General features: G+C 35.7%; 1 protein-coding gene across 3 annotated transcripts in view; it reads right to left on the bottom strand.

Annotated features, from left to right (window-relative positions):
• Positions 1-13465, bottom strand: part of bcl9 (BCL9 transcription coactivator) — an 84964-nt gene that overhangs the window by 13047 nt on the left and 58452 nt on the right. For all 3 annotated transcript variants that reach the window (XM_043235790.1, XM_043235800.1, XM_043235779.1), the window contains exons 3-4: positions 10260-10337; positions 194-588 (exon numbers count right to left, since the gene is read on the bottom strand). In XM_043235790.1, coding sequence (XP_043091725.1) covers positions 194-531 — 338 coding nt within the window. In that variant the 5' untranslated portion in view covers positions 532-588; positions 10260-10337. The remainder of the gene's footprint in view (positions 1-193; positions 589-10259; positions 10338-13465) is intronic.

Here is a 13465-nt window from a genome sequence, read left to right as displayed (position 1 = left end):
GAAGAGACTTTATTTGAAACACAAACCTTCGTAACATTATGAACGTCTTTACTGGTCAATTTTGATTCATTTAATACATCCTTGCTGAAAAAAAAAAAAAAAACTTCTTTCAAACTGTAGCGCATCTAAACACATAACGGTACAAAACCAAGGTTTTTAAAGAACAGTTTGTGCACATGTACGGTCCTCTCACCTCTGAGTGTTAGCCGATGGAGAGTTCCTCACTTTGGGGTTGCTGGAATGCATTGACGTCAGTCCCAGTGCGACAGAGGCAGGAGCAGTAGAGTGCTGGTGGGGACTGGGGGTGTGTGTATGTGTGTGGGAGTGTGTGTGTGTAGAGGTGGGCGTAGCTTTGGCCCGGGTGCTCCGGGGCCCGGTATTGGGGGTTGCGACAGGGCTGCTGCAGTCCTGGCCCTCCTCTTGCCGTTCTTTGGCCCTCTCCTTCCTGCCCGAAGCGTTTCCTGTGGTTCCGGTAGCTGCGGTGCTTGCCGTGGCTGCTGCTGCTGGTCTCTCCTCCTGCACCTCCAGCATTCTCTGTGTGGGCTTGTCTGGAGTCTCCCCGAGGAGCCCTCACAGCCCCTGGCCACACTAAACAAACAAACAAGCAAAGAACAGTCAGTTTAATCAGATATTTTTAAAATGTCTTTGAAATAAATTGTTTAAGCTCACCAAGGCTGCATTTATTGGACTAAAAACATACAATAATGTTGGGAAACATTATTATATTTTAAAATAACCATTTTCTATTTGAATGTAAATTTAAAAGCTAAATTTGTAGCATCATTACTCCAGTCTTCAGTGTCACAAGTGCTTTCAGAAATCATTTTAATATCCAGATAGGCTGAACATACTTATTCTCATATAACTGGCTGCTCGAGACACGTTTGTTATTTGAACGAACAGTGCAAAATCTTTTGCAACATTATAAATCGTCTTAATGGTCTCTTTCGAACAATTTTCTATATTCTTGCTGAATAAAAAAAAACAAATTTCTAATAAACAAGTAAATGGCAGTGCATATTAAAGCTTACTTTTTTCCTTGCATTTGCACACCTGCATTAGCTCTGAAGCAACTAAGTCCAAGTCACATGTTTACTTGTTTGTCCACTTGTGCAGACATGTTCCATAACCGTCTGAATCACCTGAAGCTGCTGTCAACATCCACACTGAGTTACAGCACCACGAAACCAAGCAACATGATTAACACATCCGAGTCAAATTACTTAAAGGAGAAAAAAAAATTTTTTTTAAATAAAATCACACCAAGAATAAAGCAAATTTCAAGTCACTGCATATTCTCCAAAACACTGTGAAGTTCAAGGTGAGAAAATGCGGAGCTGTGAATCAGCCAGGCAGTGGCCATCATCCAAAACTCACTGAAGAGTCAGACTGAAGGCCACCAAAAGACCGATTTGTAGAAAACAAGTGGTCGTGTAACATCTCGGATGGAGGCGTGTGATAGACTGAAAACGGTTCGCTGGTGGATTTTGTTGTCTGCAAAAGAACAACATGCTGAAGACACAGTTGAAGTGAGGAGAAGAAGCAAAACCGAAAAAAGCATGGAATGGATGGCTGGAACCAAGTGTGAAAAACTAAAGTGTTTAACTTTAAACTGGACAATATCTTGAAACATTAAGTCCGAACTATTGCACTTTTATAATTTAGAGCATTTTCTTCCTCGCTGCTCTCAAACTAGGACAAACATTCACCTTTTTGCATGAAAGCTACATAGTATAACGTTGGTAAAGTATCTATACTTGCAGCGTACTTAAATATAATATAAATATGCTTGTGCTTCATTTCACAGTAGGGCTGCACGATATATTGCATGCGACAGTCATGTGTATTAAATGCAAAACAGGTGATGGAGATTTATTACTAATCTAAGAACCAGCTTTACCAACGAGATGCCCATGACATCGTATGCAATATATCATGCACCCATATTTTACAGTACATGTACTTACTGGTAAGATAAGGTAACTAAATGGGGTAGGGTTAGGTTTAGTACATAGTTATTACCTATATTGTTATAACTTCAACAAATTCATAGTATGAACATAAGGAACAGAACTGTAAAAAAGTGCCCCAAATATTATAGAAGTATTTATATGGCTAGTATTAAATAGGTAGGCCTACCACCCGCCATCATTTTACAAAAACGCCCTCACCCGCCATGATTTAAAATGTAAATGTGTAAACATATACTGTGTATACATTGCAGTTTATTGTAACTTATTACTTTCATAACCGGCGTTTACCTGAAGACCGTCTACTGCGTTTTCTGCTTCTATCGGCTTCAAAAGACATGTAGCACTGCCAGTCGACTTTCCGTTCTTTCAATCCGTGAAACCCGCAACACAACAAACCATGCAAGACCGGACAAAATTAAAGAGTGAAATAAAATAAACTGTAGAATAATAATAAACAAAAAAAACTAATAATAGAAAATACACTGGTGGCAGCCTAAAATGAGTTTGTATCATACATTGATGGTTTGTGTTGTTAATTATGTAATGCTGTAAACAGTTCAGCACCGGTTAATGATTTAATGCACTGAGGACTGCTGTGGTTTATGTAACAACACTTTAAAACAGCAGAATGCCATTTTTACTTCTTTTAAGTCCAATACCTTAGTCAGATTAAAATGGTATTTTCCTTTACGGACGATATATATTGCAATTTTTAAAGATATGATGTTAAGACGTGCAGTCTACCAATAGCATTAGAGCTAAAGAAGTAGCTCTAGTAGAAGTAGAATCATTGAGACAACATTTTCAACATTTCTTGAGCAGATTTTAATTAAGACAATTAAGCTTTGCAATAAAAGGAATAATAAAAATATGATTAAAAAAAATAAATAAAATAAATTTATATATATATATATATATATATATATATATATATATATTTATTTATTTATTTATTTTTTTTATTATATTTTTTTTTTTTAAGTAGCAATTCTGAGATTCTTAACATTTTTCCAGAATTTATAATCAAATAAAATGCCAACTCTGTGAGCATTACAGACATAAAAAAACGCCCTTTGAACAGTAGTGTATATGATTACCAGAACCCAGAGTTGTTAAATCCAACAGTAAATCATAAAATGTAAAAACAATGCAGACTGCAACTGTAGAAAGAGAGCACAAGCAGCACATAATATGTACCACCTTGTAACCCAAATCTCTCGAACAGAAACAGCTGTCGACAACTCAACCGATAAGGGACTAGAATTCTTTACGCTGGACAGTAATGTACAAAAATCACAGGAGTGGGAATGATTAAGTTTGTCTTTCAGGGTGTGCTAGTGCTTCCGTGTGTAAATGAGATTTTGTTAACATGTAGAGAGAGTGTGTCTTTGTGCAAAATCTAGCTTTCATAAGATATGAGAACCCTCTCAAAAAGCTGCAGTGTCAGACTGCGTTGTCATCCAGAAAATATTCAGGACAGCTTCCAAAACACTCAAATGATGTAAGCATCTCGCATATTCCCTCCCGGCCTAACAGTGAGCAATGAAAGACAGTGCTAACTCAACACCAAGACTCCATTTTGGGGATTTAATATAATTGTACACTAAACCCATAAGTGCTTTCAAGAAGCATTAAAAAAAATAAAACGGAGATGATCGGAATTAAATAGGAAAAACAATCACGTTCAGGTGCTTCTTAACTCTTATTTAGATAACATGAATTCAGGTAAAAAAATAATAATAATAAAATAAACTTTTTTTTTTTACGATTTATTATATTATTTTCAAAAACACTTTCTAACCTCAAATACAATCCAACTAAAAAAAAAAAAACATCAAAAACCAAAGCTTTGGAATAGTGCACACAAAAATGAAAAATGCAAAAAAAAAAAAAAACAAAAGGAAGATACTGAAAAGGAAAAGAAAAAAAAACAAAACTTTGTAACCAGGCTGTTTTCGGTCACCATTGACATCCAAAGTTTTTTTTCTACTATGGAGCTCAATGGTGTCCCAAAACAGCCCGATTACATTTTTTTTATATATCTGCCTTTGTGTTTAGCAGAACAGAGAAATTCGTACAGGTTTGGAAGTATTTGAACTACTTGAGGGTGAGTAAATGAAGACAGACTTTTTATTTTTGGGTAATCCATTCCTTTAAGGCACGTGAATGTGAAACATTATTAGGCCACACTGGCAGCACACGTCAGCAGTATAAAAACTCAAATCAACAAACAACAAGAACAACTGATTTGCAGCTTTCCATTGCTTTGTGTTCAAGTCAACAAAGAAAGTGTGCAGGTACGTATCTAACATCTCATGTTATTGACTAAATACAAATGTTATGAGTGTGTTCATGTTTATTCTGAAGTATTCAGTCAGATTGTGTTTAGTTTCACCCGTCAGGTTACTTGGATTAATCTCCTTTTGCACCATAAATAAATCTCTTTATTGAACATATTTAACATCCATTTTTAATTAGGTCTTGTATACAGACCATTTATTTGAATTAACTAATTATACATATATAATATTGTTATATATCTATATCTCTATACACACACACACACACACTTTTAATAATCACAAAAGTAAAAAGCAAGCACATAAAGAGAAAGCAGCATGTCAACTGAGGCAGCCATTTCATTTTTTTGTAATTTAAAGCGTGGTTTCCTTGCATGGCCCCTCTCTCTCTTCCTGAACCCACACTTGCATACTGACATTCTCAGATTTCAGCGTTCGCCGTGTGAGAGGCCGGTGCGCTGCTCCGGTGCCGAGCTCTAATGGCGTACAGCGGCAGCAGCATGGCCGTCAAGCCTTCTCCAGCCCGCCACAGACATTTCTCTTCATGCACGCACACCCACAAACACTGTTACCAAGGCAACCCCGACCGACAGGCCCTGGATCTACAACAGCCCTGAAAAACACAGCCGTACCCACCAATCTGCGCCAAGATTTACAACGCATGTGCACTTAAAGCTACAGTGTAGCTTTACTACACCTTTACTACATCTCCAGTGGAACACCAAGATCTACTAGAACCGTATTAAAAGGTCAGCATGGAGTGATGTTTGAGGAAAAGTGAAAAATGTTTGAGTTTGTTTTGATGTCATGTTGACTTGAAAAGAAAATACACGAAAAAGATAAATTAACATCCGTTTCTGAGTCCAAGAAGACCAGGACAAGACATGAACAAGTGAAACTCTAAAATAAAAAATAAATAAATAAAAAAGAGGAGTGAGAGGGAGAGAGAGAACGCACATGCTCAAGCTCAGATATTTCCACTTCCTTCTCAGAAATGGACAAACATTCCAGAACGCTCTTACACTTCCTGTCCAGCCCTGAGCGAGTGAGAACAAGAAAGATGTGAAAACAGTGGCCAGATATCCAGTGAAATTAGGGATGGAGTGAGAAAATAAATACTATCTAATATACTAATTTAATATAGTGAGAGAGGGGATGTTTCAATGCAAATAAACAAGAATGCAGGACAATGCAGGATCACAGTATGTATGTATATGTATATATATAAAAAATTATTAAGTGATAGATATATATCTTAAAAGGATAGAGTTGTATATAAATAATGTATAATGTATATAAATATTATGGAAAATGGAATGAAATAGAATACAATAGAATAAACCACAAAACAAACAAACAAAATTTTTTTCATTTAACTGCAATTTTGTTCGTTAGAGCAAAATGTAAAGCATGATTGAATTGAAATAATTTTTTTTTTTTTTTTAACTACACTGAATGACAACGTGACATTATTCCAACAAAATTTTATTCCGCTAAAACTTAACTGAAATCTTGAGGTAGACACTTGCTTATACTTACTTGTGCTTTCTATCGAATAAGGACACAAAATTCACTTTTGGGAAATTGAAAAGTACCTAGACCAAGATATATTTTCCTATGTATTACTGGTGAACATACGATATATTATCAAACGGGAAAAAAACAAAATAAAGAAAAGCTTGCTTCAACTAGCTTCACAAGTGGATCAAGCTCGTTCACTATGCATTTGCACAATCCATTACCTCCAAACTGGCGCAGCGGTATGAAGGCGCTCGGGATGCGGCCAGCCGTCGGTGCTGCTACGGGGCATCATCAGGAACACAAACAGGCAAATAGAAAAATAGCAGGAGGTGCGAGGCGCGCACAGACAGCCGCGCTGGACGCCACAGAGCCGTGAGGCTTAAATGACTATGTGAACTGTGTAATGGGCTGTTTACGGCAGAGGTCCTGCCACCCTTATTCAGTTAAAGCAAAGCTTCCTAAACTCCATTTCCATTTTGCATGGCTCAAGGGCTGTATACTCCCACTTATAAATCATAAAGAGTGTGTGTGCATGTGTGTAGGAGCCGTGTGGGCCTGAACACACACGCGTGCGGCATCACGGTGAAAAGGATTTCTCGTATTTTTCCTCATCCAGACAAAAAGAGCTGCTATAACCTTGAAAGCCATTGCCTTTGGGTGGAAAAAAATAAATAAACATGCACGCACTTAAGTTGTCGTTTAATGCGAGCTGTGGTTTTCCGTAGCCGAATCCTAGTCTTTACCACTAAAGACGGCGTATAAAACCGGTATTATATTGCTATTAGACGTAGCTTCTGTTAATACAATAAAGACGGCTAAATAGACAGCTAGCGTGATTTACGGCAGGTTATAGCAGCCAGAACAAACAGTCGACATAAAATCCATCAATCTGAACTGCTCAGAGTTAGATGGCTACACAGAAATATTATTAATTATTCCTTATGAAATAAAAAGGCCAGACGTATGCATATCCCATTTATAATGCACAAATAATCGATAGGAAACAAGTCTAAACTGCCCGTCTGCTGTGGCCGAGTGCCTGCAGTGACGAAGACACAAAAGAGCAAATCTGTCTGTCAATTGTAGATTAGAAAACAACTGCCTTCAAACATTCGACAAAACTAGCGGTGCATTCAAACTATACACTGGTTTGCTCATGACCTTCGTTATTGCTAGGTTGCTAGCAGGAGGCTCGAGCTACACAAATGTGCAGACGCTTCTCAGACAGACAACATCTTGTAGTGCGCTTAAAGGCAAACAAAGTGAATGCATGGCTTTCTCTGCGTATACTATGACACCTGAGGTACTTATCAGTGTAAAAAGGATGCAACAAAAATCACCAGGCATATCTGATGTGTAATATATGGGCTATTGTTATTGTAAAGAGATGACTTTAATAGTATGGGGGAAAAAAATTATTCTGGAAGTCAACGGCTACCGTCGTAGAAACTCATACGGGTTTGAAACGACTTCAGGGTAAATACAAAAATTATAAAAATAAAATGTCAAATTGAAAAAAAAAAAAAAAAAAAAAAAAATATATATATATATATATATATATATATATATATATATATATATATATATATATATATATATATATATAAATGCCAAAATGTAACAAAATGTAAAAAATATAAAAATGTTAATTCAAAATATAAATACTATGATACGGTTTACAATTAGTAAAATTTTAATTTATATAAAAAAAATTATAAAAATGGCGCTACAAATAAAAAAAAAATACTGACTTACCTGTTAAAAATGTAATTAATTTTTAAATTACAATTTAAATATTAATAGCCTATATTATAACACTAATTAAAAATAGCAACACTAAATTTAAGTACATTTCTCAGTAGCATCATAAAGTAGTGTTGTGTGTTTTAACCATATTAAAAGTACAGCTACACTGGTTCACACTCTGATTAACACAGAAACTTAAACAGTCAGGGTTTATCACATCATGCCTTGTTACGAAACGATTTTACACCAAAAGAAATGCTGTGGAGACTGGTTCACCATAAACACTTAATACGGCACACTTTTGAACTGATAAGTGACTTCGCGTAATTAGTCTATTTATCAGACTCAGTCCTGCACCTGCACCAGATTTTTCCTCAAGCAGAGATCTGCTCGAACACACCTGACTGTAATTTATAAGTGAACCAAAGACCCTGATTAGCTCCTTCTGGTGTGTGTTTAATTACAACCGCATCTCAAGACTGCAGGAAGGCAGGCCGAGCACTTTTGATCTATTCCATAACACCTATATTTTAATAAATTTAAATGTACTATTTAAAAAAAAAAAAAAAAAAAGGTGGACTATATGCACAAGTAGGGATGTCAAAAGTTCTGTTATCTGTGTAACGCTGATAAAAAAAGAAAAAATCATAATAATAATAATAATAATAATAATAATAATAATAATAATAATAATAATAATAGTCTCTAGTAAACAAAAAAGTAAGTAGGTAACTTGGACTGAAAAAGTCCTCTACTATATAACAAACAAACAGTAGAACTCATTTTTAATTACAAGGTCTTTCTCAGTTTAACCAATTAATATTATACGACATTATTAAATGATTTATAGCTAATAATCATGCAGTGAATACTGCGCTAATCATTTAATTCTTGCTTGAAGGCTACATTACATTGGTTTAACTTAATTATCAAACTAATAAATTACACTTTTAAAAGTGCAACATGCATTAAGCATGTTGCGTTGTGTTATCAGAATCACCCACAGATATAAAATAAAATTATATAATAAAAAAAAAGCCCAAGACTAATGCATTGCTAAAGTTAAGCTGAAGACAATTAGCTCAATCACGTAAAGTTCAGCGCAATTAGGGAAGGAAAAAAAAAAGAATGTGTACGCTATCAGTCCAACAAAAAAAGGGATTCACTGGTCATAAACCAACATTATTAGCTTAAAGTACATTAATTATGGGCATTCAATACATTGAGCTTTATTTTTCTAAAACTTTCTCAATTGGCAAGAGTGAATGCAGAAGCAAAAGGACAAAAACACCTTCATTAAAGCTCTTCAAAGCCCCAAAAAATAAACTCTGGACTGTAGATATTTATTTTTTGAGGGGCCCATCACTACTAAATCCATCTGAGGAATGCTATATGTTCCCTCCGTTCAGTTTGAAGAACTGGCCCAGCTCAGAATATCTAAAAGCCATAATCATAAAGACACTCTCCAAGTAACCTGGAGGTCACAACTCAGCCTCAATGACCACAGCAGGGCCAGGAGGCAGGAACTGCTGACCTCAGACTTCAACCATAATCCATGACTGCATCATAAGCATCCATCCTTGGTGGATCCATAGCTCGGAATGACTACTCGGCCGTATCTAAAGAGGTTCACAGGTTCACGTCTGGTGTACAAGAGTTCAAGGCTCTGAACGTAAACTAGCGTTCTGACCCTCAAACTGTTCCTGGAGCTTTACCACCTTGTTGGAATTGCACAAGGTAAAAAGCTGCAATGATCGCCGCGTATCTTTAACCAAAGATGTCAAAAGTTCTGCACATCAGCTGCCCTGAACCTATATATTTTTTAAATGGTTATAAGTTTAAAACAACTGCTGCTCAAAAGCTTGAGCACAGCTACATTAGTAAGTTTGTAACCATACACATTTTGCATAATTAATCACATTTCTCATCAATTACAAATATGGATGCCACAACTTTGTAATCAAAGCGGCGATTAATCATTTATAATCCACTTATGTTATTTTGCATGCTTAAGATGTGGTTTTTGTTTTTCTTTCTACAGGTTATCTCGAGGGTTTTTCCATTGTTTTAATTTTAGCATATCATAGTTTGGTTTATTCTTTAAAAAAATAAATGTAAAATTGACACTTAAGACTTAATACTTTAGAAAACCAGTGTGTTTCCAGCTTGTTTATGTTATGCAACAATGGCATAAACATCATTCAGTGTAGATTGTGACAATCGTAATTAATAATAGCAACTACAATTTCATGGGAAAAACAATAATGATTCTTGTCATCGGCTCTAAATGCATACATACAGATAGTATATATATATTTCAAAATTATTTAATGCACATAAATATACACAGTAAACACTATTATAATATATTGTGCATATAACCTTTTTTGATGCAACTAATCGCGATTACTTGTTTGACAGCACTAGTTTATAGTAACATTTGCATTGAGTATAAATGTATTGGACTGATTCAACGTGACAATGTTACAAACTTTCTGTCTCATAAATGTTTTTTCTATTCATTAAAAATTCCTAGAGGAAAAAAAAAAACACTTCGCACACACAATGACGATAATCGTAAGAAATGTCAAATCAGAATATTAGAATGTTTTCTGAAGGACCATGTGACATTGAATCGTAGTGTATGACGCATAAATAAATTTCAGCTTGACATAAATGCATTAAAGGCATGAAAATGAGCTACGCAAGGGGCACTCACCATGTCCCTCTATGTCACGATATAGCTGTGGCCATGACTGCACGGACTGCAACAGAACACCACCAACCTCACAACGATCTGAGAGCGAAAGAGAGAGAGAGAGAGAGAGAGAGAGAGAGAGAGAGAGAGAGAGAATACACATTCATTAAACACACTCTGAGGGCCAGTGTAACGCTGCCGGGGAAATGCTTTAAGAGGCAAGAGCACTGTGTTAAAGCCAGATCTGCAGAATAGACTGAGGTAATGGCTTGATTAATAATAGATGGGCGAAGCAGATTTTGATTGAATGACACTTGTTTGAGAAGTGTATCATTATAAAGAATTTTCAAGCTTGTCAGACCCGCTCCCACGCTCAGACTATATGCTGTAATATACCATAATGAAACCTGTGAAAGAAATAGCTCAACCAAATCACCATTTATGTCATTTAATACCTGTATGATTCCACTTTTTTCATTAAAATCTAGCCGTCAGCAGTAGCTCTGAAATGTCAATTGCGCCTGCATATATTCAAACTTGGCGATGGAGATGTAACGCTTCAGGTCTGATGTCCATGACGGCAAATGCATTTGGTTCTTGTGTTTTTAAATATGAGAGAGGAATTTAAATATATATAGTAATTGTATGTATGTATGTATGTATGTATATATATATATATATATATATATATATATATATATATATATATATATATATATATATATATATATATATATATATATATATATACTGCCGTTTAAAGCTTTGTGGATTATGAGTTTTGAATTTTTATATTTTAATAGATTTTTTTTTTTACTCCTTCAGCAAGGGTGCATTAAGCTTCATCTAAAGTGACAGCTAACTTTTTGTAATGTTGGGAAAAAAATAAAAAATAAAAAAAAATGAACAAACAGATAAATAAATAAATAACAGTGTCATTTACATGCACAGGTACAGTGACCAGGTGAGGGGTACTTCTTTGATGGAAGAGTGATGGAATCAGCAAGCTTTCAAGTTCAAGAGCAGATGAATGAATGAGAGCGAAAGAGAAAATGTGAATCCGCGTGGGTGTCCCCAAATAGAATAAACTCATAGAAATAAGACATGAAAGAAGTTTAATCAAAGGTTTTGCGCACTGATGCAAACACGCGTCTCCCAGTTAAATACGGAGCTTCAAAGCCCACATGCAGACAAAAAGCAGACAATACAACGTCGCAAAGAAATGACGCATTGTTTTGTTTCAAAGTGACACTCTAAATCCCATCAGAAGCTTCCTCGTCTAATGAGGTCACTTCCTTCTCTAAACACGAGCTGATCTACAACCATCTTCCTCTTTCCCCAAAGTCATTAAAAGAGTCTTCCTGCATTTCAAACATCCGGTTCACGGTCACCGTAAAGTCCAGCCTGTGACTTTTTGCGCTAGCTTTAATTAAATAGGATTTCATCGAATCAGTGTTGCTGTGAGCTTATGTTGCCTGCTCGCCATTCGTCACAGAACGTGCACGATTCACCAGGCCTGTGTGGGTTTTATGTTTTTTAATAAATGTGAGCATCAATATCAAGTAAAAAGGCATATAGTTGGGTCAGCAGAATATTATACCAAATCAAACAGGGAGAAACTGCGTATCGCCACATGAGAACCATTTCTCTGTTGTTTCAAACTGCGAAATTATTTCTCCTGATGTGACATCAATTGGCCATATCATCTGAGGAAGTCACATTCAGTATGAGCTCCACTGTGACGGTAAGCCACTACCAGAGAGCGAACGACTGTAGATTTCAGATTATTCCATGGTCACCACACAGTGTGACTTCAATGTGTCTAGCGCGGAGAGAGTGAGAGACAAACACTGACCTAATGTGACTGCAATAGCAGATTCTGCGTGTGACAAACACATCAGACATTTTTACTTATCTGTGACGCAAACAAACACAAAACTATTTTTCCAAACCAAAACAAGAAAAGTTTCTCAAAAATAACATTTGGTGGTTAAACTTGTATCATCAAGTGATTAAACTGCATCCAAAAATACGTTTTTATTTGCATAATATATGTATGTGTAAATGTTCCATATTTTAATTTTATATCTATCTATCTATCTATACACACACACACTATAATAATAAACACAATAAACATGTATTAGGTCAATAAAAAAAACGTAATGTGATTAATAATTTGACAGCACTAGGTTTACTTTCCCCTTACAGACAGACATGCATAAAATACATAACTATAAAATAAGTAAAAAATTAAATAAGCAAGTATAAAGTATGAAATAAAAAAGAGCATATAAAAATTATTGAAATAAAAGCAGCAAGCGCAAAAAAAAATTGGTATAATAAAAGTAAAAACTAAAATAAATAAAAATAAATACATAAGAAAATAAATAAAAATAAGGAATTTAATTTTCTGCCTATAGCTCAAATATATAGATAGATCAAATCTACACAACCCACACATGCATATTGTTAAAAAAAAACAAAAAAACAAAGAAGAAAACCTCCAATCCAGCATTTAGAACAACACTGGGGAATAATTAATACTAATTTTCATTATGGAGCAATTGTTCCTTTAAATCTGCTATAAGATCATAAACAACACTCATAACTTTTTAATAATCTCACAAAACACACAGCATTTACGACTTTCCTCGCCTTCCCTTGTTTTCTGTCAATCACTTCAAGGTGATTGTTGGCTTCCCTCATTCAAGACCTAAAAACATCCTTCAGCTCGCCCATATCTACGCCCAGGGTTATGTTATAGTCAATCTTTTTAACAGTTTTATAGTTATGTGCTAATTAAAGGCTTACGTTGTATCCTCGCCGAGCTAGGTGACATCAGACATGCACACGGAGGTGCTAACAAACATGACGTACATGAGATGCACCAAAACTGGGTGCCGTCGTGAATCTGTCGGATACAGTTGCCTCAAATTACATGTTCTTTCGTGTGCAAACACACATACACCCAGCCTCCCGTCAGCAGACGGTGACGCAAGAAGACATGGTACGACTTAACCTTTTGCCGTACACCGCTTTCACAATAGCATTCCACACATGCTCCAACAAACCAGTTTATCTGTTCAGAGAGGACTGGTGCAGAAACCTACACGACTCCCTGTCTGTCCAGTACTGTAAAACCAAAATAAGCCTAATATACCTCTGTGGCCCTCACGAAGGAAAGAGGGCATTTTTAGGATCAATCGGGAGCTAACGCAACCGAT

This window comes from Puntigrus tetrazona, chromosome 1 (genome assembly GCF_018831695.1).
Source record: "Puntigrus tetrazona isolate hp1 chromosome 1, ASM1883169v1, whole genome shotgun sequence".
Lineage (NCBI taxonomy): Eukaryota > Metazoa > Chordata > Actinopteri > Cypriniformes > Cyprinidae > Puntigrus > Puntigrus tetrazona.
This window is presented reverse-complemented; position numbering and strand designations above follow the sequence as displayed.